Source organism: Salvelinus namaycush, chromosome 28, assembly GCF_016432855.1.
Source record: "Salvelinus namaycush isolate Seneca chromosome 28, SaNama_1.0, whole genome shotgun sequence".
NCBI lineage: Eukaryota > Metazoa > Chordata > Actinopteri > Salmoniformes > Salmonidae > Salvelinus > Salvelinus namaycush.
In genome coordinates, this window is record NC_052334.1 from 46,227,080 (window position 1) to 46,247,327 (window position 20,248).

General features: G+C 43.5%; 1 protein-coding gene across 1 annotated transcript in view; it reads right to left on the reverse strand.

Annotated features, from left to right (window-relative positions):
• LOC120023376 (MAM domain-containing glycosylphosphatidylinositol anchor protein 2-like) overlaps positions 1-17,254 on the reverse strand; it is a 179,950-nt gene extending 162,696 nt beyond the window's left edge. The window contains exons 1-3 of the mRNA XM_038967380.1: positions 17,251-17,254; positions 17,045-17,184; positions 1,121-1,295 (exon numbers count right to left, since the gene is read on the reverse strand). Of these exons, the coding sequence (XP_038823308.1) occupies positions 1,121-1,295; positions 17,045-17,184; positions 17,251-17,254 (319 nt within the window). The remainder of the gene's footprint in view (positions 1-1,120; positions 1,296-17,044; positions 17,185-17,250) is intronic.
• Positions 17,255-20,248: the final 2,994 nt, after the last annotated feature.

Here is a 20,248-nt window from a genome sequence, read left to right on the forward strand (position 1 = left end):
TTCTACAGCCATAAAATTAGATTTGCAATTTGGGTGATCTCTCTCTTTAGGTAGTGTTGCTGCTTCTTTTCATTTGCAATGTTGGGATTACGCACCGTGACTTCAGACATCTAAGTCTGCGTTCCAAATGGTATTCTGTTCGCTATATAGCGCAATTTGTATACATTTTTATCATCTTTATTTAACTATTGTCCCTGGTCAAAAGTAACGCAGTATGTAGGGAACAGGGTGCCATTTGGGATGCTCTGTCTGTATTGCTGGAATTCACAACCCCTTTGTTTCACAACTATCCATTTCTTCAGCAATGTGCACTGTCAGGCCTTCACAGAGCTGGGGGCAGTTCCCTTACTGAGTGAATAAAAGCAGCGATGACACTGATATGATGGTAGCGTCCACAGCATTAAGAAATGGCTGCAATTAACACTTCGGATTGTCCCGAGTAAGGACGAATAATGTGTTTGTTACCTTTGGCTTTATAGTGAGGGTATGGTACATTTCATTTACTCGGACGTCATACCTGTGGTGGCTTTCTTTTGAGGCCTTTTGTGTTTCAATTAGTAATGTTGTACTTCTACTATAGCCTTAACCTGCTTGAAACAACTTTCTTCGACCCCAACGTCATGTTGTCTGGGACGGTAAGGACTACGAGTGAGTGAGCTAATGCCTCTGTTCAGTAGCTAAAGCACAAGGCATGAGTAACTGGACAAGGGCAATCTGCAGAGGGTAAAGGACAATCGGCAGAACTTATGATGCATGCTACATCAATACAGTTACATACAATATTATATCGATACTTTCCGCTCCATCTTCTTTTTAAATAGTGAGCTGACATTTTTCAGCACTTATTTCCATGATTGATCAAAACTCATTTTTTCACCTCTCTCTGCAGCAGCCATATAGTGAGCAATATGTTTGGAACATCAAGATTACAGTATCGAATCGCAATACATATAGAATCATGAAAATGGTGAGAATCGCAATACACATCATATAGGCACCTAAGAATTGTGATACTATTGTATCGTTAGGTCCCTGCTAATTCCGAGCCCTAGCAGCGAACATCGGAGGAGTGCATGGGAAAAGGGCAGGCAGGCGACCGAGGCAAGGCCTGCTCACTCACAGTAGACGTCCACTCGGATCGACTTGATGGCCGGTGAGCCCAGGCCATTCTCGGCCTTGCAGTAGTAGCGTCCGCCCTGGTGCCTCTGGATCCGGATGATGCGCAGGGTCTCGTTGAACACACTGGAGTCCTGGAAGCGGTCGGAGGCGCTACCGGCCGTTTTGGTCCACCGGATCTGGGGTTGGAGAGAGATAGAGGCCAGAGGTGACTGAGGAGGTCTAATGCTATGGACAACAGGCTCAGGCTGGACAGAGAGCAATGGGATCAGTCATGGGACAAATATATTGCAACACACACTCTGGATTAAAATGAGCCAATGAGCATGTTTTTACAAGAAGTCAAATACCGAACTAGTAATAATGTATTTTCAAATATGGGCTTAATGACTTTTCAAATATGGACTTTGTTATGCTCCCATGTGAGGAACAATCAATGAAACAAATATACTGAACAAAAATCTTAACGCAACATGGAAAAAATGTCAATATTTTACTGAGTTGCAGTTCATATATGGAAGCCAGGCCCAGCCAATCAGAATGAGTTTTTCTCCGGGCCGGCGTGGTTTAACATTTTTTTTTTTACCTTCAGTTAACAACAAATTCTTATTTACAATGATGGTCTACCCCGGCCCAACCTGGACCAATTGTGCGCCACCCTATGGGACTCCCAATCACGGCCGGATGTGATACAGCCTGGATTTCAACCAGGGCCTGTAGTGACGCCTCTTGCACTGAGATGCAGTGCCTTAGACCGCTGCGCAACTCAGGAGACCAGGAGCTAGGGAGTGGTTACTCGGTCTGCAGTTGTGAGGCCGGTTGGACGTACTGCCAAATTCTCTAAAAGATGTTGGAGGTGGCTTATGGTAGAAAACTGAACATTAAATTACCTGGCAACAGCTCTGGTGGACATTGCTGCAGTCGTCTTGCCAATTGCATGCTCCCTCAAAACTTGAGACATCTGTGGCAATGTGTTGTGTGACAAAACTGCACATTTTAGAGTGGCATTTTATTGTCCCCGGCACAAGGTGCACCTGTGTAATGATCATGCTGTTTAATTAGCTTCTTGATATGCCACACCTGTCAGGTGGATGGAATATATTGGCAAAGGAGAAATTCTCACTAACAGGGATGTGACCAAATTTGGGCACAAAATTTGAGAGAAATAAGCTGTTTGTGCATTTGGAAAATTTCTGGGATCTTATTTCAGCTCATGAGACTTTATATGTTGCATTTATATTTTTGTTCAGTGTAGTACCACACATTTTTTTAAACTTTCTTTATAATATATTATGTCCATATACTCTCGATTGAGAATCGCAACAGAGCAAAGTGTTTGTGTAATACAGTACATGCATAACAATGATATAAATGGTAAAATTGACTGAAATGTATATATATGGCGCCATTGATGGATAAGCGCATAAAATATATATAGGTGGCTCGTGTTTGAGTGGCTCTCGTGAGACTGCGACATGTGTCCACCATTCCAACGCCATCCAGTGGGTCTGGATTCCATATGGCACATCAAGTTTCACACAGAACTCTGACAAAACCTCAAAAAACAGCTCTGACAATTTTGTGCAACTCTTTGAGGCATTCTCAATGGTGCTGAAGCTGTTTGATAAACAGTCTCTAATACCTAATATGTTTGAATGTTTGGAGAGAAAGGCCTCTGATATCACGGAAATCAAATGAACATGGCATCTTATGATCCTTCCCATCATGCATCTGGAAACAAGAAACAAGGCATCCGTGGCATTTGGACAGATAAAATACATTTGTGATCTGAGAAGGGAGAAGGATGAGAACATCAGTCTCCCGCTGCCTGTCTATGCATTTGCACGGATTCTGCATTTACATATATATACGATCAGTGAAGCTGTTGGCCTCCGAAGGCGAAGAAGACCGTAGCGGTCGGCAGCAGCAGTGTTCTCGGGAATGTGCAAATGGCGCTTGCAAGAAAGTGGATGTGTGGCCCCCTGTGTACACTCACTACACTCACTCTGCCAGTCATGCCAACAAGTAGAGCAATTTGCCCATTCAGCCCTGGCATGGCCCTTGCTGGGGCCTGTGTGAGCTTTCCTGTGTGGTTGACCTACATTGCAACAAAACCCTCCTTTATCATAGCGGCTCCTTATGAGCGGGGACGGCCGGGGGTCGGCAGTCAAGGGAGCTGCAGCAGAGACCCATTCAAAAGGGTAGGTGGAGGGGCAATGAGGAGCCACTAACAGCCCCACCCTTCATCACCTCCACCCTGCAAATTATCCCCTCCCACTTCCCCATTTTCCAAGTAAAATGTACTTGTTGTTTGGCTCGGTTAGCTACTTTTCTCATGGCACCATGGGTGTGGAGGCAGAATAATAATTATAATACCACTTGGGTTAAGACACGTTCCGAGCACGTTCCGAGCCCATTTTCATGATGGACCACTGTATAGTCAGGTCTCGTAGGTATTACTTAGAAAATTCTCTATGTGGTTATAATGTCATGTTTACAATGTGCTTATAGATGTGTAATATATGCTTTATTATAAACAATATAATATCGTAATGCATCTTTTGTGATGTGGCCTGCTTCAAAGTCAGCATGTGCTTATCACGTATTCCATCCAGTCTATCAAAGCCACTGGTTGTAGCCTATGATACGATCATGAAGCACATTACAGAATGTTCCAGAAAGAGCTGTTCTCTGCCTTGTATGTCACTCACATAGTCGTTCACAAACACAGCAGGGCTATCATATGGTTGCCGGTTTGCCTGCATGTAGCTAGCCAGCATCAGCAGCAGCAGTAACAGCAGATGACTGGCATATGAGAGAAGCGCCTCAGTCCCTCGATCAGCACCCTGCAGTGACGTAGGCTCCAGTTTGGGAAAAGACAGGCGTGCATGCCCATTCGCCAGCCTATTTATAGCGCCACTGCCTCCGCAGTCTGTTATAAGCAGCAGTCCCGGGGATCTGCCAGTCAGCCACACTTGTTGTCTGTGGGAGCCCCGGAAGCATGATCTTGGACTCTTGAATGTGTGTGTGGGGTGGGTTGGTGGGTGGGTGGGGGGTGTGCATGCATGCATGCATGCATGTGGACAGTGGCTGAGCAGGGAGAAAGAAAGGTGCATCAGTGTGCTAGCTAGCTGAATATACCGAAACCGTGGGATGACATAACAATATTTTCTGTCTGCTACCCCCTGTTGCTCTTCCTCCCTCCCTCCCTTCCTCCCTCATGCTCTTTCCATATCAAAGAGAGAGAGGCAGAGGGGAGGAGGAAGAGAGGAAGATACAGTACAGTGCTGCTTTAACTGGGGGGGATATGGCAGAGGAAGGGCTCAAGTCGGAGACTCCACTTGAGCTTCGTGCAAAAAAGGGTAATCCTCCCCATAATATGAGGTGTCTTTTGAACTGTCGAAAACTTCCTGTGGAGTTTCAAACGGCTTCTTGATTATAATGTGTGGGATTGTCTTAAGATAAATTACTGCTTTGTCACCGCAGACTTCACACACTCACTCAAACATTAGCGCCTTCAGAATACTAAACCAGCCAGCGCTGCACTCTTAGAAGTAAAGGAGTCTGGAAGAACCTTTTGGGGGTTCTAAGAATTGCCACGCAAGGGGAACCTTTCCAGTTCAAAAAGGTTCCTTGAGGAACATCTCTGAAAAGGATATTTGAGGAACCCCTGTGTCAAGGTTCAAACCAGAACCTTTTTAATAATATATTGTAGCGGTGACAGCCTATCAGAAGATTGGGGGCATGGCTTATTGGAGGCGTGGCTTTGAGATAGTTATTTTTGGCCATGCGTTACAGTAAATGTCATTCCTGTTCATCATGGTAAGTTTGTACACTGGAAATGTATAGTTTCCTTAAATATTTACGCATATTACATCTTCTAATACAATATTCATAATATTAACATTGGTGATTACATATAGTAATAAAGTGGTAACTATTCCAACTCATACACCTCTAAGACTCATTGAAGCTAAAAAAAACTGTCAGTGTTCAACTTTAACATGTGATGACAATACAACAGAACAGAGGAATGACATTTATTCACACGGGTAGCCTAAAAATATCTTTCTGGAATTCACCCTCTTACTAAGCCACGCCTCTAGTCCAGGATTCCTCCAGGAACACTTGCTACTTTGAAACATGAACGGTTCCTCCAAGAACCCCTCAACAAACAAAGGTGCAAATATGAACCATTGACTAGCACTGGTTCCTTGAGAAACTCCAGGGGTTCCTTGAGGAACTAATTCTACGAGTGTAGAGAGACGATATTCTGGTGCGGAGTGATTGAATACATGCCAATCTCCATACTAGCGTGCTACATGATATGCATACCCAATATACAGTACTACTTCCTTGTCAGTAGAATGATTGTGTGCTACTTAGAATACATGTCCAATGCATTACTTAATTCTAAGTAGTATGCTAGTACACTCTTAGAAAAAAGGGTTACAAAAGGTTTCTTTGCAGATGGATAGGGTTCTACCAAAAACCGTTTTCATCTGAAGAACCCATTTTTGTAAGATGAAGGTTCTTTGTAAGGCAAAGGGTTCTTCCTAGACCCCTTTTCATCCTAAGAACCGTTTTTGGAAAAATGGGTTCTTTGATGATTATTTGGAAGGCAAGATGGATTCTTTGGAAGGCATAAGCTTTATAATTGTACTTTTTTTTTTTTTTTAATAGTGCCTGACCATTAGTGTTTACCTCAGTGTTTAAACTTTAACATCAGGAGTTTGATTAATCTGATACATTTAAAACGATAGGTGTGAGAATGTTTTAAACTATACCTATATTATGGGAATATTTGTGCATGTATCTGGTATCCCCTTAATCATTGTACATATACAGTACTGACAGTTGATATCTTTGCCATGATTTCTGTTTTTTAAATTAGTATTTTCTAGAAGGGAGTGTACCAGCAGTATATGGCACACAGCAAATTGGCCAGTGTTAGTGTTTTTCAGTGTAACATTTCTAGTGTTGATTATGCGAAGGGTTCCACCTAGCACCAAAAAGGGTTCCACTATGGGGAAAGCCGAAAAACCAGACGGTTCTACTTTTTTCTAAGAGTGTATGCTACTTTGAATACACGTCAAATACATGACTTCATTTTGAGCATGTTAATCAATCATGTCATCTGCACTTAGCTTTTACTTACAATGTATGTCCATTGCCCAATGCATTACGTCATTTAACGTAGTATGCTAGTGAGGACATTGAAACATAGCAGCATGCATTCCCAGTAGTATGCTAGACAATCCTGGAGGAAGTATCCAACAATTATCCATCACATTTGGCCTTTAAAAAAAAGTCTCTGCCATAACAATAACAATCATCCAGAGCTCATGTAGCCTTGCACACCAATTAAAGGGCTAAAACAAAACGGGCCATTAGAGCTCATTAGTCTAGCAATGTGTCAGCGGCTGGAACAAATACCATCAACAAATCAATAGTCACCACTACCAGTCATGGCACGTGCCACTTTGATCATGTCCAGAGCTGAACACAGAGTCCTCGACTACAATCGTCTACTTTTGTCTGAATTACAGGAAATTGTTCAAATGTGGCCACTGAGGTCACTGACTGTAAACAAGACGGAAAGATGGCTTTACACTGTAAATATTCTAGGCTATGCCAAAGATAGCCTGGTTAAACCAGACTGAATGCTGTGCTCACCATATATTCACTGGACTTCATGACCTTATCCTTTACCACTTCTCCCTTCCAGGATATGGCAAAGGTAGCCTGGTTAAACCAGACTGAACGCTGCGCTCACCATTGTTATCAAGATGGAACTCTGCTAATAAATGGGTGTGGAATCCTCCCCAAAAATAACTGGTTCAATGAGCGTCATGTTGTTTATTTTAAAAAAAATGTAATCCATTTTTCTCTCCAATTTCGTGCTATCCAATTGGTAGTTACAGTCCTGTCCTATCGCTGCAACTCCCGTACGGACTCGGGAGAAGTGATGGTCGAAAGCCGTGCGTAACCCGAAACACTACTCAGCCAAGACGCACTGCTTCTTGACACAATGCCCGCTTAACCCGGAAGCCAGCCGCACAGATGTGTCGGAGGAAACACCGTACACCTGGCAACCGTGTCAGCATGCATGCGGTCGGCCTGCAACAGGAGTCGCTAGAGCGGGATGTGACAAGGAGATCCCGGTCAGCCAAACCCTCCCCTAACCCGGACGACGCTGGGCCAATTGTGCACCGCTCCATGAGTCTCCCGGTCGCAGCCGGCTGCGACAGAGCCTGGACTCGAACCAGGATCTCTAGTGGCACAGCTAGCACTGCGATGCAGTGCCTTAGACCACTGCGCCACTTGGGAGGCAACCAGCGTCATGTTTGAAACTATAGGTGAATACTCAGCACACAAACCCATGTGGTCGAACACTGTTCTTTGGATTAAGTCAAAACATTTGGGCTCCATTTTACACATGGATGGAAGCCAGGCCACTCCAAAGATTCTTCCTGACCCTATAATATCCGTTGACTCTATGAACATTCAAGTTCCATTCAAACCAATAGACAAAAGCATCATGACATACTAAAATGACAATCACATTAAAAGAAGGACTTAATCACATACTAAAATCTATTGTAACAGTACAAAAATGCAAACTAGTACATAATGGCTTGGCGCAAATGGTGATGGAAAGGTACAATTAGGGTTGTGCAGTATCCAGATTTTCATACCGGTCCTGTACCGTAGCGGGATATACAGTATTACCGGCAGTGCACACAAGGGCCGCTATTTCTTTCCAAACGCACAAAACTATTTATTTAGGCAGCAGGGCTCATGATTCAGGAAGGGATTTCTTGTCTCTGCTATAACCAAGAAGCTTACAATCTTCCAAGCTAGCCACTCAGCTGGCAAGTTAGAAAACCAAATGCATAACTGGAGCCCTGATTTGGCACATCTTACTTAGATTGTTAAATTATAGTTATAAGCAGTGGCGTAGCACGCACACCCCTGCGATTATAAAAATACCCAGTATACTGTATACCGCCAAGCCTAGGTAAAATGTATTGGTTGTTAGGCTGCATTGGTGGCAAGCTACTCTTCTGAAAGAGGGAGATATGGTGCTCATCACTGAGGAAGAAAACATTCTCAATCTCAAGCCAGCAAAAACCAATATGGACAACAACGTGTATTGTCTTAAGCAGAAAATGTGTGGAAAATTTGAATAAACATAATTTGGCCTCGCTAGCACAGCTGAGTCTACAATAGCAGAGAAGAACATGACACTTTTGTCATTGGGGGGGAGAAGGTAGCTAGTGCTAGGGCTGGACGGTGCCAGTAGCTCCATCACTGACAAGCCCCAAAAGCCAAGCTCTGGAAATCTACAGCATGTTTGAAGCCCATCCAACCAACGAAATGGATGTGAAATCAGTAAAATAGTACCCGGCTTCATTGTAGCCGCCAGGCCGCCATCTGTCCTTGGTCGCACAGGTTGGACAGTTGGACTTAGCAACGGGGGGATGGATCTCAGACAATTCATTACTGTGGAATTCATTACTGTATTCATTAACTGTCCTGTATAGTGGAGATGGATGAAACCATCTGTGATCTGTGACCTAGCTGTAACGTCCTGACCAGAGTTCTTATGTGTTTTGCTTGTTTAGTGTTGGTCAGGACGTGAGCTGGGTGGGAATTCTATGTTGTGTGTCTAGTTCGTCTGTTTCTGTGTTCAGCCTAATATGGTTCTCAATCAGAGACAGCTGTCAATCGTTGTCCCTGATTGAGAATCATATATAGGTGGCTTGTTTTGTGTTGGGGATTGTGGGTGGTTGTTTCCTGTCTCTGTGTTTGTGTTCTGCACCAGATAGGTCTGTATCGGTTTGCCACTTTTGTTATTTTGTATTTGTTTAGTGTTCACAGTAGTTGTTGTTAATTAAACATGTTGAGCACTGGCTACGCTGCGTGTTGGTCCGATCCCTGTTTCACCCCTTCTTCTAGTGAAGAGAGGGAAGGCCGCCGTTACACTAGCACATAACATCCAAGAAAAAAAAAGATACTATCAGCACAAAATCAATGAAGTCAAGAGTGATGGGGGAAAAAAATGGAGAACTTAATGTTATAATGGGTAGGAATTCAAACATGTCTGCCTCTTTTGTTGAATCAGAGGATATATTTATTATGAAGCCATGTGGCACTGCAAATTGATTTAATTACTATTTCACAGGCAAAGTGGACAAGTTGAGAAATGCAATGAGTACAACTGATGGCTCACTGTCATATACATTTATAAAAGATTGTATCATGAATGAGAGGCATTGCAAGTTTTAATTTCCCCAAGTAGAAAGAGAAGAGGTTGAACGGCAAATTACTTAGAGTTACAGCCAACGACCTGGCTGTCTGACCCTGCTGGGACACCTGTCGCCATCTAATCCTGCTAAGACATGATGAGCATAGTGCTGTGTACTGACTGCACCACGGCAGTGTTGCCTGTAGAGCTGTTTATACCGTGTCAGTAAGTAATTAACTAGGGAAACTGACAGATCAATAACATTACATTGCTATACTGACTCTAAGAAAAACTAACGTTGTGCTGTCAAAAAACAGTGGTTTCATCCTTTGATTCAGGTCTAGTGTGATTGAGGCAGAAATAATAGCCAAAGTTAGTGAGGTAGCTAGCTAATGTTAGCCAACTTTTGGCTAGCTCTGATGGTACATCAACTGGCGAAAACCAGCCAAGTTAATTCACTTCTGTTGAAACAGGATAAAAAGGCTACAAAATATTTACATACACAACAGCTGTTAGATACTGCTACCGGACAGATAGCTAGAGGCTAGAGCTGAACTGGCTGTGGTAGCGACTAGCTACCTAGCTAGTTAATTCACGTCTGACAGAACTTCAGTTGAGAGAGACTGAAACATTAGTTAACATTACATGTCAGATATCAGTTACACTACTAGCTTAGCACTGTGAATTAATATAATTTCTTCTGTTAAGTCAAACCGCAGTTACATCAGTCAAATAAAGAGTAGCCAGTTTCTGCTCTGCTTGCTTTTACAGCTCGGAGAAAAAGCACAACACACAGACAACAGCTGCCTCTGTTCGCACGCTCTGTGGTGTCTGCACGGTCCTAAATCTAGCCGGCTGAAACCACTAAACAGCCTACCCGACCACTCTGAGGTGTCTGCATGGTCCTAAAACACAAAAATGCCGCTTTTGTATCACGGTGCAATATTAAAACTGGGGGACGACGACAAAAATGCTATTTCAGAATGTGTGTGGGGGAGGGGGGGAGTCATGTACCCCCTGTCCCCAGTGAAAGTTTCCAGCATGCATACAGAGAAGAACATTATACGAGTATGGCCTTAGCGCAAATGACAGATGATTGGCTAGTGTGCTGTTAGACTTTAGTGCTGCTTTTGATATAATTTATCATGAACTGTTGCTAGTTAAACTGAAATGTTATGCTTTTATGTCTGCCGCTCTATCCCGCATGGAAAGCTACCTATCCAAGAGAAGGCAACAAGTGTTCTTTAATGGTAGTTTTTCGGACAGTAAAGATTTACACTGTGGTGTTCCTCAAGGCAGTTGCCTAGGCCCACTCTTCTACTTTATATTTGCTAATGACTTACCCTCAGTCAGCGATTACACAGTGGGTATGTACAGTGCATTCGGAAAGTTTTCAAACCACTTGACTTTTTCCACATTTGTGACCGACCTGCTCGATTCAGTCTTATGTAGCAAAATTTGAAATTGTGTTTTTTACATTGGATAAAAGTAGAGACTCAGAGTTAGAAAATTATATATCATATACTACAGTTGAGGAACAATGGGAAAGTAATTATGCTTTGAAAGTTGATCAATTAATAACCTCACTTTTGAGAAAATAGACCTTCAATGTTGTGGTACCTACTGGAGAGCTCTTCTTTGTCTACACCCATTCAGCATCGTTCACACCCTCTTAAGCTTTAGCCCCACCCATCTCTTTAAGGATTCACATGTGAAGCGATGCACTAAACAACCAAATATTTAAAGACTAAAGGCTGGCTTATACTACGTGTGTGTTCATGAATTTAATCTGGAGTGCCTGAGTGTGCTCTGGGTGTTTGTAAGCTCAGAGCAATGTCAGATTGTCTGTTCGTAAATTCAGAGCATTTCACTCTCGGAGCGTTCAAATCAATAACATTTTATTTGTCACATACACATGGTTAGCAGATGTTAATGCGAGTGTAGCGAAATGCTTGTGCTTCTAGTTCCAACAATGCAGTAATAACCAACGAGTAATCTAACAATTTCACAACAACTACCTTATAGACACAAGTGTAAAGAGATGAAGAATATGTACATAAAGATATATGAATGAGTGATGGTACAGAACGGCATAGGCAAGATGCAGTAGATGGTATCGAGTACAGAGTCAGTATGTTGGCAGCAGCCACTCAATGTTAGGAGTGGCTGTTTAACAGTCTGATGGCCTTGAGATAGAAGCTGTTTTTCAGTCTCTCGGTCCCTGCTTTGATGCACCTGTACTGACCTCGCCTTCTGGATGATAGCGGGGTGAACAGGCAGTGGCTCGGGTGGTTGTTGTCCTTGATGATCTTTATGGCTTTCCTGTGACATCGGGTGGTGTAGGTGTCCTGGAGGGGAGGTAGTTTGCCCCCGGTGATGCGTTGTGCAGACCTCACTACCCTCTGGAGAGCCTTAAGGTTGTGGGCGGAGCAGTTGCCGTACCAGGCGGTGATACAGCCCGACAGGATGCTCTCGATTGTGCATCTGTAAAAGTTTGTGAGTGCTTTTGGTGACAAGCCACATTTCTTCAGCCTCCTGAGGTTGGCCTTCTTCATCACGCTGTCTGTGTGGGTGAGCCAATTCAGTTTGTCCGTGATGTGTAAGCCGATGAACTTAAAACTTACTACCTTCTCCACTACTGTCCCGTCGATGTGGATAGAGGGGATGCTCCCTCTGCTGTTTCCTGAAGTCCACAATCATCTCCTTTGTTTTGTTGACGTTGAGTGTGAGGTTATTTTCCTGACACCACACTCCGAGGGCCCTCACCTCCTCCCTGTAGGCCGTCTCGTCGTTGTTGGTAATCAAGCCTACCACTGTAGTGTCGTCTGCAAACTTGATGATTGAGTTGGAGGCGTGCATGGCCACGCAGTCGTGGGTGAACAGGGAGTACAGGAAAGGACTCAGAGCGCACCCTTGTGGGGCCCCAGTGTTGAAGATCAGCGGGGTGGAGATGTTGTTACCTACCCTCACCACCTGGGGGCGGCCCATCAGGAAGTCCAGTACCCAGTTGCACAGGGCGGGGTCAAGACCCAGGGTCTCGAGCTTGATGACGAGTTTGGAGGGTACTATGGTGTTAAATGCTGAGCTGTAGTTGATGAACAGCATTCTCAAATTGGTATTCCTCTTGTCCAGATGGGTAAGGGCAGTTTGCAGTGTGGTTGCGATTGCGTCGTCTGTGGACCTATTGGGGCGGTAAGCAAATTGGAGTGGGTCTAGGGTGTCAGGTAGGGTGGAGGTGATATGGTCCTTGACTAGTCTCTCAGAGCACTTCATGATGACGGAAGTGAGTGCTACGGGGCGGTAGTCGTTTAGCTCAGTTACCTTAGCTTTCTTGGGAACAGGAACAATGGTGGCCCTCTTGAAGCATGTGGGAACAGCAGACTGGGATAAGGATTGATTGAATATGTCCGTAAACACACCAGCCAGCTGGTCTGCGCATGCTCTGAGGACGCGGCTGGGGATGCCGTCTGAGCCTGCAGCCTTGCGAGGGTTAACACGTTTAAATGTTTTACTCACGTCGGCTGCAGTGAAGGAGAGTCCGCAGGTTTTGGTAGCGGGCCGTGTCAGTGGCACTGTATTGTCCTCAAAGCGAGCAAAGAAGTTGTTTAGTCTGTCTGGGAGCAAGACATCCTGGTCCGCGACAGGGCTGGTTTTCTTTTTGTAATCCGTGATTGACTGTAGACCCTGCCACATACCTCTTGTGTCTGAGCCGTTGAATTGTGACTCTACTTTGTCTCTATACTGACGCTTAGCTTGTTTGATTGCCTTGCGGAGGGAATAGCTACACTGTCCGTATTCGGTCATGTTTCCGGTCACCTTGCCCTGGTTAAAAGCAGTGGTTCGCGGATTCAGTTTCGCGCGAATGCTGCCATCAATCCACGGTTTCTGGTTTGGAAATGTTTTAATAGTTGCTTTGGGTACGACATCGCCGATGCACTTGCTAATAAACTCACTCACCGAATCAGCGTATTCGTCAATGTTTGTTGTTTGACGCAATGGAAGCGTGGAATCAGATTGGTCGGACCAGCGTTGAACAGACCTGAGTGCGGGAGCTTCCTGTTTTAGTCTCTGTCTATAGGCACGGAGCAACAAAATGGAGTCGTGGTCAGCTTTTCCGAAAGGAGGGCCGGGGAGGGCCTTATATGCGTCGCGGAAGTTAGAATAACAATGATCTAGGGTTTTACCAGCCCTGGTAGCACAATCGATATGCTGAAAGATTTTAGGGAGTCTTGTTTTCAGATTAGCCTTGTTAAAATCCCCAGCTACAATGAATGCAGCCTCAGGATATGTGGTTTCCAGTTTACATAGAGTCAAATAAAGTTAGTTCAGGGCCATTGATGTGTCTGCTTGGGGGGGAATATATGCGGCTGTGATTATAATCGAAGAGAATTCTCTTGTTAGATAATGCGGTCGACATTTGATTGTGAGGAATTCTAAGTCGGGTGAACAGAAGGACTTGAGTTCCTGTATGTTGTTATGATCACACCACGTCTCGTTAATCATAAGGCATACCCCCCCCCCCCCCCCCCGCCCCTCTTCTTACCAGAAAGATGCTTGTTTCTGTCGGCGCGATGCGTGAAGAAACCAGCTGGCTGTACTGACTCCGATAGCGTGTCTCGAGTGAGCCATGTTTCCGTGAAGCAAAGAACGTTACAGTCTCTTATGTCTCTCTGGAATGCTACCCTTGCTTGGATTTCATCAACCTTGTAGTCAAGAGACTGGACATTGGCGAGTAGTATGCTCGGGAGCGGTGCGCGATGTGCCCCTCTCCGGAGCCTGACCAGAAGACCGCTTCGTCTGCCCCTTTTACGGCAACGTTGTTTTGGTTCGCCGGCTGGTATCCGGTCCATTGTCCTGGGTGGTGGACAAAACAGAGGATCCGCTTCGGGAAAGTCGTATTCCTGGTCGTAATGATGGTGAGTTGACGTTGCTCTTATATCCAGTAGTTCCTCCCGACTGTATGTAATAAAACCTAAGATTACCTGGGGTACCAATGTAAGAAATAACACGTAAAATAACAAAATACTGCATAGTTTCCTCGGAACGTGAAGCGAGGCGGCCATCTCTGTTGGCGCCGGAAGTTACTCCAGAATGCACACAGGACAATCTGGCCGAGGAGTAGGGTTGATCCGAGCGTTCTGCCCTAACAACAGCAGTCAAGCACCCAAGCTAACTGGCTAACGTTGGCTAGCTACTTCCAGGCAAAATGAGAGAACAGCTCACTGACCAGTTTACTCGCCCTAGCAGAGCTGGTTAGGCTGTTTTTATGCTATCCAGAGCGTTGGTGACTGCAACTGTGCTGCTGGCAACAATTTAATTACGCTTTTTTGCCAATGTTTACTGACACCAGTCATATTCAACGGGTGTTGAGCGTTGGTAAATTCGTCAGTTATTCTGCGCTCTGGCACACTCAGACAAGAGTGCTCAGAAATCGGTGTAGAGAGCTGGTCAATTCGCTCTGGCTATGTCTATCGACAGTTGTCGCAGTGACATCCTAAACATTCTATTGAAATAGTTACTTGCATAGTGGAGTCTTTTGTTTAGACATGTAGCTAGCTAGCTAAACAATTACCATAATCCCAACTCAAAACGTTACTACCGTGCATGAATCTGCAGGTAGCTAGCCACGCAAGGTTCAATGTTAGCTAGCTAACATTAGGCTGTAACTAGCAATGCAAATGGCTCTGAGATACGAATAATATTACTACACAGATCATACACATAACATTAGCTACCTAACAGTACACGTTAGCTTGAAATGATAACGACTTTCTGACAAAATTAGAAATGTGTAATATCTGAAAATGTAAATAGCTAGACTCTCTTACCCGTATACACGGAGGGACGCTTCTCCCTCTCTGTCACGGATGCTATGTTTGCCCTTAGTTTGAAGATGTAATCCGGAGACAGGTGTTTTATACAACAGCCTTCTGTGTGTTCTCTATTCGACTCGGTCTGCATATTTGCAATCAAACGGCAGAATTTTCTCCATCTCCTTAGCTATAATACTCTAATTCCACTAATTTCAAAACTCGGTCCTCCAGAAAGTGGAGAGCAACACTTACGCAGTTCTACTACGTGATGTCTTTCAAAAAAGCTGCATTAGAAAGCATTACCTACACATACTGACCAGCTCATGATCTAGACAGAAGCAAGCTACATGGCAGACCAATCTGCATGTCCAGCCAGTTTAGGACATCTGATAACCCCCAGACCAAGGACACATCTCCTCAAATCAACAGAGCCATCACGGAATGGAATTATTGCTAGGTTTTACTGTACTGTTGGAGCTAGAAACACAAGTATTTGGCTGCACCTGCTATAACATCTGCAAATATATGTATGCGACAAAACTTTGATGTGATTTGTTTTTACCAAATCACATTTCTCAGGCAAAAAATAAACCTACCTTCAAGAAAACAATAAAAGAACATCTAATGTGATCGACCATATGACTGGACAGATACTAATCCCACTGAATGTTAAATGCATTACCTGTCAGTTATTTTAATTGTCTGTAATATCCACTTGCTAAATGTTTGTAATGTCTTAATGTAAATGTAATTATTTGTAATCAAATCAAATTGTATTTGTCACATGCGCCGAATACAACAGGTGTAGTAGACCTTACTGTGAAATGCTTACTTACAAGCCCTTAACCAACAATGCAGTTCAAGAAAAAGAGTTAAGAAAGTATTTACTAAATAAGCTAAAGTAAAAAAATATATAAAGAGTAACACAATAAGTTACAAACAATGCAAAAATACACACAAAATAGCACAGTTAGGAGCCCGTAAAATGGCAGCCATCCCCTCCGGCGCCATTGGTGTCAGTCTTTTAAATTCGGTATTGGACCCCAGGAAGATTAGCTGATGTTATGGCATCAGCTAATGGGTATCCTAATTAAAATTCTAATTAAAATCCCACAATAAAACATTGCATCCCCCAGTAATACATCCCCCAACTCTACCATCCACTGTGTCAAATTAATGTATGCCTTTCCCATTCACTCACTCAAATATGTAGAGTAATAAAAGATTATCACACGGATTCATTAAGACTCTCCCCCCACGTCTTTTCCAGTTCTCTCTTGTTTTTAGTGTAAATGTTTGATTCCCTGAGGGGCTGGTACTGCAGTAGAGCACATCTGATGATTTCCCCTATGGCCATTTCCCCCAATGGGGAGCTCCTCTTCACTCGGTGTGATTGAACTCATTTGCACATATAAAGACTTCGACAGAACAACGCACCGTCGCCGCTGCCTACAGAAGCCTAGAGTCTGAGAGTGCTTGACTGAGCCCTGCCGCTCCGGCAAAGGAAAGGTGCTTACAGAAAGGCAGTTAAGTGGAAGTCTAAAAAGTGGAGGCTTTGCAGGAGCAGTAGAAATAGAAATGCTAGACCATGGCAACTTGACTGGTACAGTTGTGGGTACACTCAATATGGCCGCCTGTCCACCCATTACGGAACGTTCACTTAAATGAGTGTATGTTCTAGTAATTCTAATTCTATGCTCAGACCACAGCAATTTGACTGATACGCTCAATATGGCCACTGTTCCACCCATCACAGAATTTCGACTTGAATGGTAATGTCCGTTATAGTCTTTCTAATTTGCTGGCACAGACAACGCAGTACATAAGTAAATTGGGTCTGGGGATAGTGCGGTGATGATCTCACCTGAGGTCGAGGGTGGCCTGAGACCAGACATGCTAGCTCCAGGGTCTCTCCCTCCCGGATGGTGTAGACGCGCTCGGTGTAGCGCTCCTCCTCGATGTTGCATGCGTGGCCAGAGTGGATTATTCGGACTGTAGGAGGTGCTGTGGAGGAAGAAAAGATCAAAGAACTTAACTTCAGGAGCATGTTCAATAGGGGTGTAACAGTACACATGTTCGTACCAAACTGTTCAAACCCTCCTCTAACCCGGACAACGCTGGGCAAATTTTGCGCCGCCCTATGGAACTCTCAGTCACGGCCGGTTGTGACACAGCCTGGGATTGAACCCGGGTCTGTAGTGACGCCTCAAGCACTGTAATGCTGTGCCTTAGACCACTGCGCCACTTGGGATGCCAGAATTTAGTGCAACTAACGTTTAAAAAAATACTGAATACTGAATATTATGGCAAATGTCCTTAAAATGTATAATTTATAGCTTAACTTAACATCGTTTGAGTTATTTTCACTTCGTTTTTGAATGTCAATTACATTTTTTTTTTTTTTACAATTGTATTTTTGTTTTGCATTTTATTGAGTCCATTGAAACACCATCACGAGCAGATCATTCTTGAGTTCATAAAATAAACAATACAAGGTACAACCTGCCAGCTACAGTGCCAGTGCAGCTTCAAGTTCATATACTGTATCTTGCATTGTCTTCATCAGTAGTTCGTCATAAGAGTTCATCGTCATCATCATCATCAAGATTGAATGACACCTGGTTATCTACAATACATGATTCCACTAATTCCTGTGTACATCATAGACCATCATCAACAGCACTTAGTTGCTCTCGGCATCCTAAACCGCCTCCCAGAGGGGAGCATCTCAAGCTCTGGGAATAGTGGATGAGGGGGGTCATTAGCAAGTCAGCGCTTTCCTCTGACTGCTCAGCACATACCCTGAGCTAGCTACCTTTGAGGTTTATCAACTATCTTGCTGCCCATATTTACTACCCTGGACAGTTTTGTCCTGTTCTTGGAACTCAGGTTGCCTTATATGTGGTCATATTGAAGCAAAGAACACTTTCAATCAGGCTTTTGTAGACCATGTGAAGAATGTGATGGCTGACACCAAAGGTGTTGAGCTTCCTGAGCAGGTAAAAACGCTGCATAGTCAGTGTGCACTTACAAATTCTGAGAGTTATCTAAAAACGAGACCAAGTATTTAACACTGTCTTCTAAATCAACATGTTGACCACTGAGAGTGACAAGTTGGAATAGGAAGATGTTCCTTTTGCTGCAAATTATCATCTACTTTTTTATTTTAAGCAACATTCATATTGCCACACTATATACAGTACCAGTCAAAAGTTTGGACACACCTACTCATTCAAGGGTTTTTCTTTATTTTGACTATTTTCTACATGGTAGAATAATAGTGAAGACATCAAAACTATGAAATAAAACATATGGAATCATGTAGTAACCAAAAAGTGTTAAACAAATCAAAATATATTTTATATTTAAGATTCTTCAAAGTAGCCACCCTTTGCCTTGATGACAGCCTTGCACACTCTTGGCTTTCTCTCAACCAGCTTCATGAGGTAGTCACCTGGAATGCATTTCAATTAACAGATGTGCCTTGTTAAAAGTTAATTTATGGCATTTCTTTCTCTCTTAATGTGTTTGAGCCAATCAGTTGTGAGGTGACAAGGTAGACAGAAGATATCCCTATTTGGTAAATATTATGGCACGAACAGCTCAACTGGCAAGAATCGGCTCAAATCGGTCTTATGTAGCAACATTTGAAATGTTTTTTTTTTTTTACATTGGATAAAAGTAGAGACTTAGAGCTACAAAATGGTATATCATACACTGTGTCATGACGTTGGCCTGTGGGTAAGGTTTATGACCCCCCCATAAATACCTTTCTCCCTTTCCTCTCTTGACTCTACTGAAGGACTCTTGAAAAGCCTTTGTTAAACATAGAGAGTCGGGGAACATCAAAAGGTGGGGGGAAAGGAACCGTATTTCGGTAATCCAACCAGTTGAAAATATGCGTTGGTACTTAATGAATATGATGTCAGTTCGGTTGTCATCTGAGACATTCTTATTAATGATATGATGACATAAACTGTATTGTGGAATGTCTACACATTATAGTTATCAGATTCACATGGAATGGTTGTGCAATTTAAATGTTTAAATATGAAACTATTTGTGAAAAGATTAAATGTAATTTTAGCTTCCAAATGAGAGAATTGGGTTTTCATAAGGTTAGAGCTCTGCTCAATCAGTGGCCCGCCCCTGTGAAGAGACATTGGTTATAAACTATGAAACACACCCTTCTCTCCCTCCACTATATAAGCCCTTCACGAAAATGTAACCTCCTGTTCTGGGTACATTAGGGCGACGGTCCGATGTCAGAAGGATTCAGATAATAAGCTGTTCCGAGTACGCGAGGCCTGCAGCCTCACGTTAAAAGGACTCAGATAATGTCAACTACAGAACTAAGCCAATCTCAGCGTGAGCTTTGGTTGCGAATGGTATGAACTTTGAACTCTTATTCACTACAGAAGGATACCTCCTAGCCGTTGAGTTAGCAGCGGCTGCTGTAAACGTGGGCTAGGAAAGGACGGACAAAGGATCTCTTCTAACAAGCAACACAACACTGCCAAGTATCATTTTTACCACCACTCTTAAAGGGACAAGGAGACACTCTTAAAGGGACAAGGAAGATCTCTGTTGGGCAACACGGCCAGCATCTACAACCAACCTACCGAAGCGCAGCTCAGAGTAAATATGTATTGCATTTTCCTTTTCCAAATGGGCGGTTATTTAGAATGCATAAGATTCTGTATTTACGATAACATAGCTTCTCCCTTTGATCTTCAGTCCTCCCGCGCTTTCATTCAAGCCCAACCCCCTCTCTTTGTGTAACCAGCCGTCATACAGGTTCCGTCCCCCAGGGACGTGTTCTTGTGGACATAATTAGTAATCAATGTATGATCCATTCTGTGTATATGTAATTCTGTGTGATTAGTTAGGTATTTAGTAAATAAATAACTAAACCAAAGTTTGTATTGCTGATTCAACTTGTTAGCCAGGGTTCGTGAAGATAACCAAGAATTTACGATGTTCAGATGAGACTGAAATAAGGTGACGATTAACATTGACTGCTATTGATGTAAAATATTACTAGGTCTTTAAGAGTTTATTCGGAAAA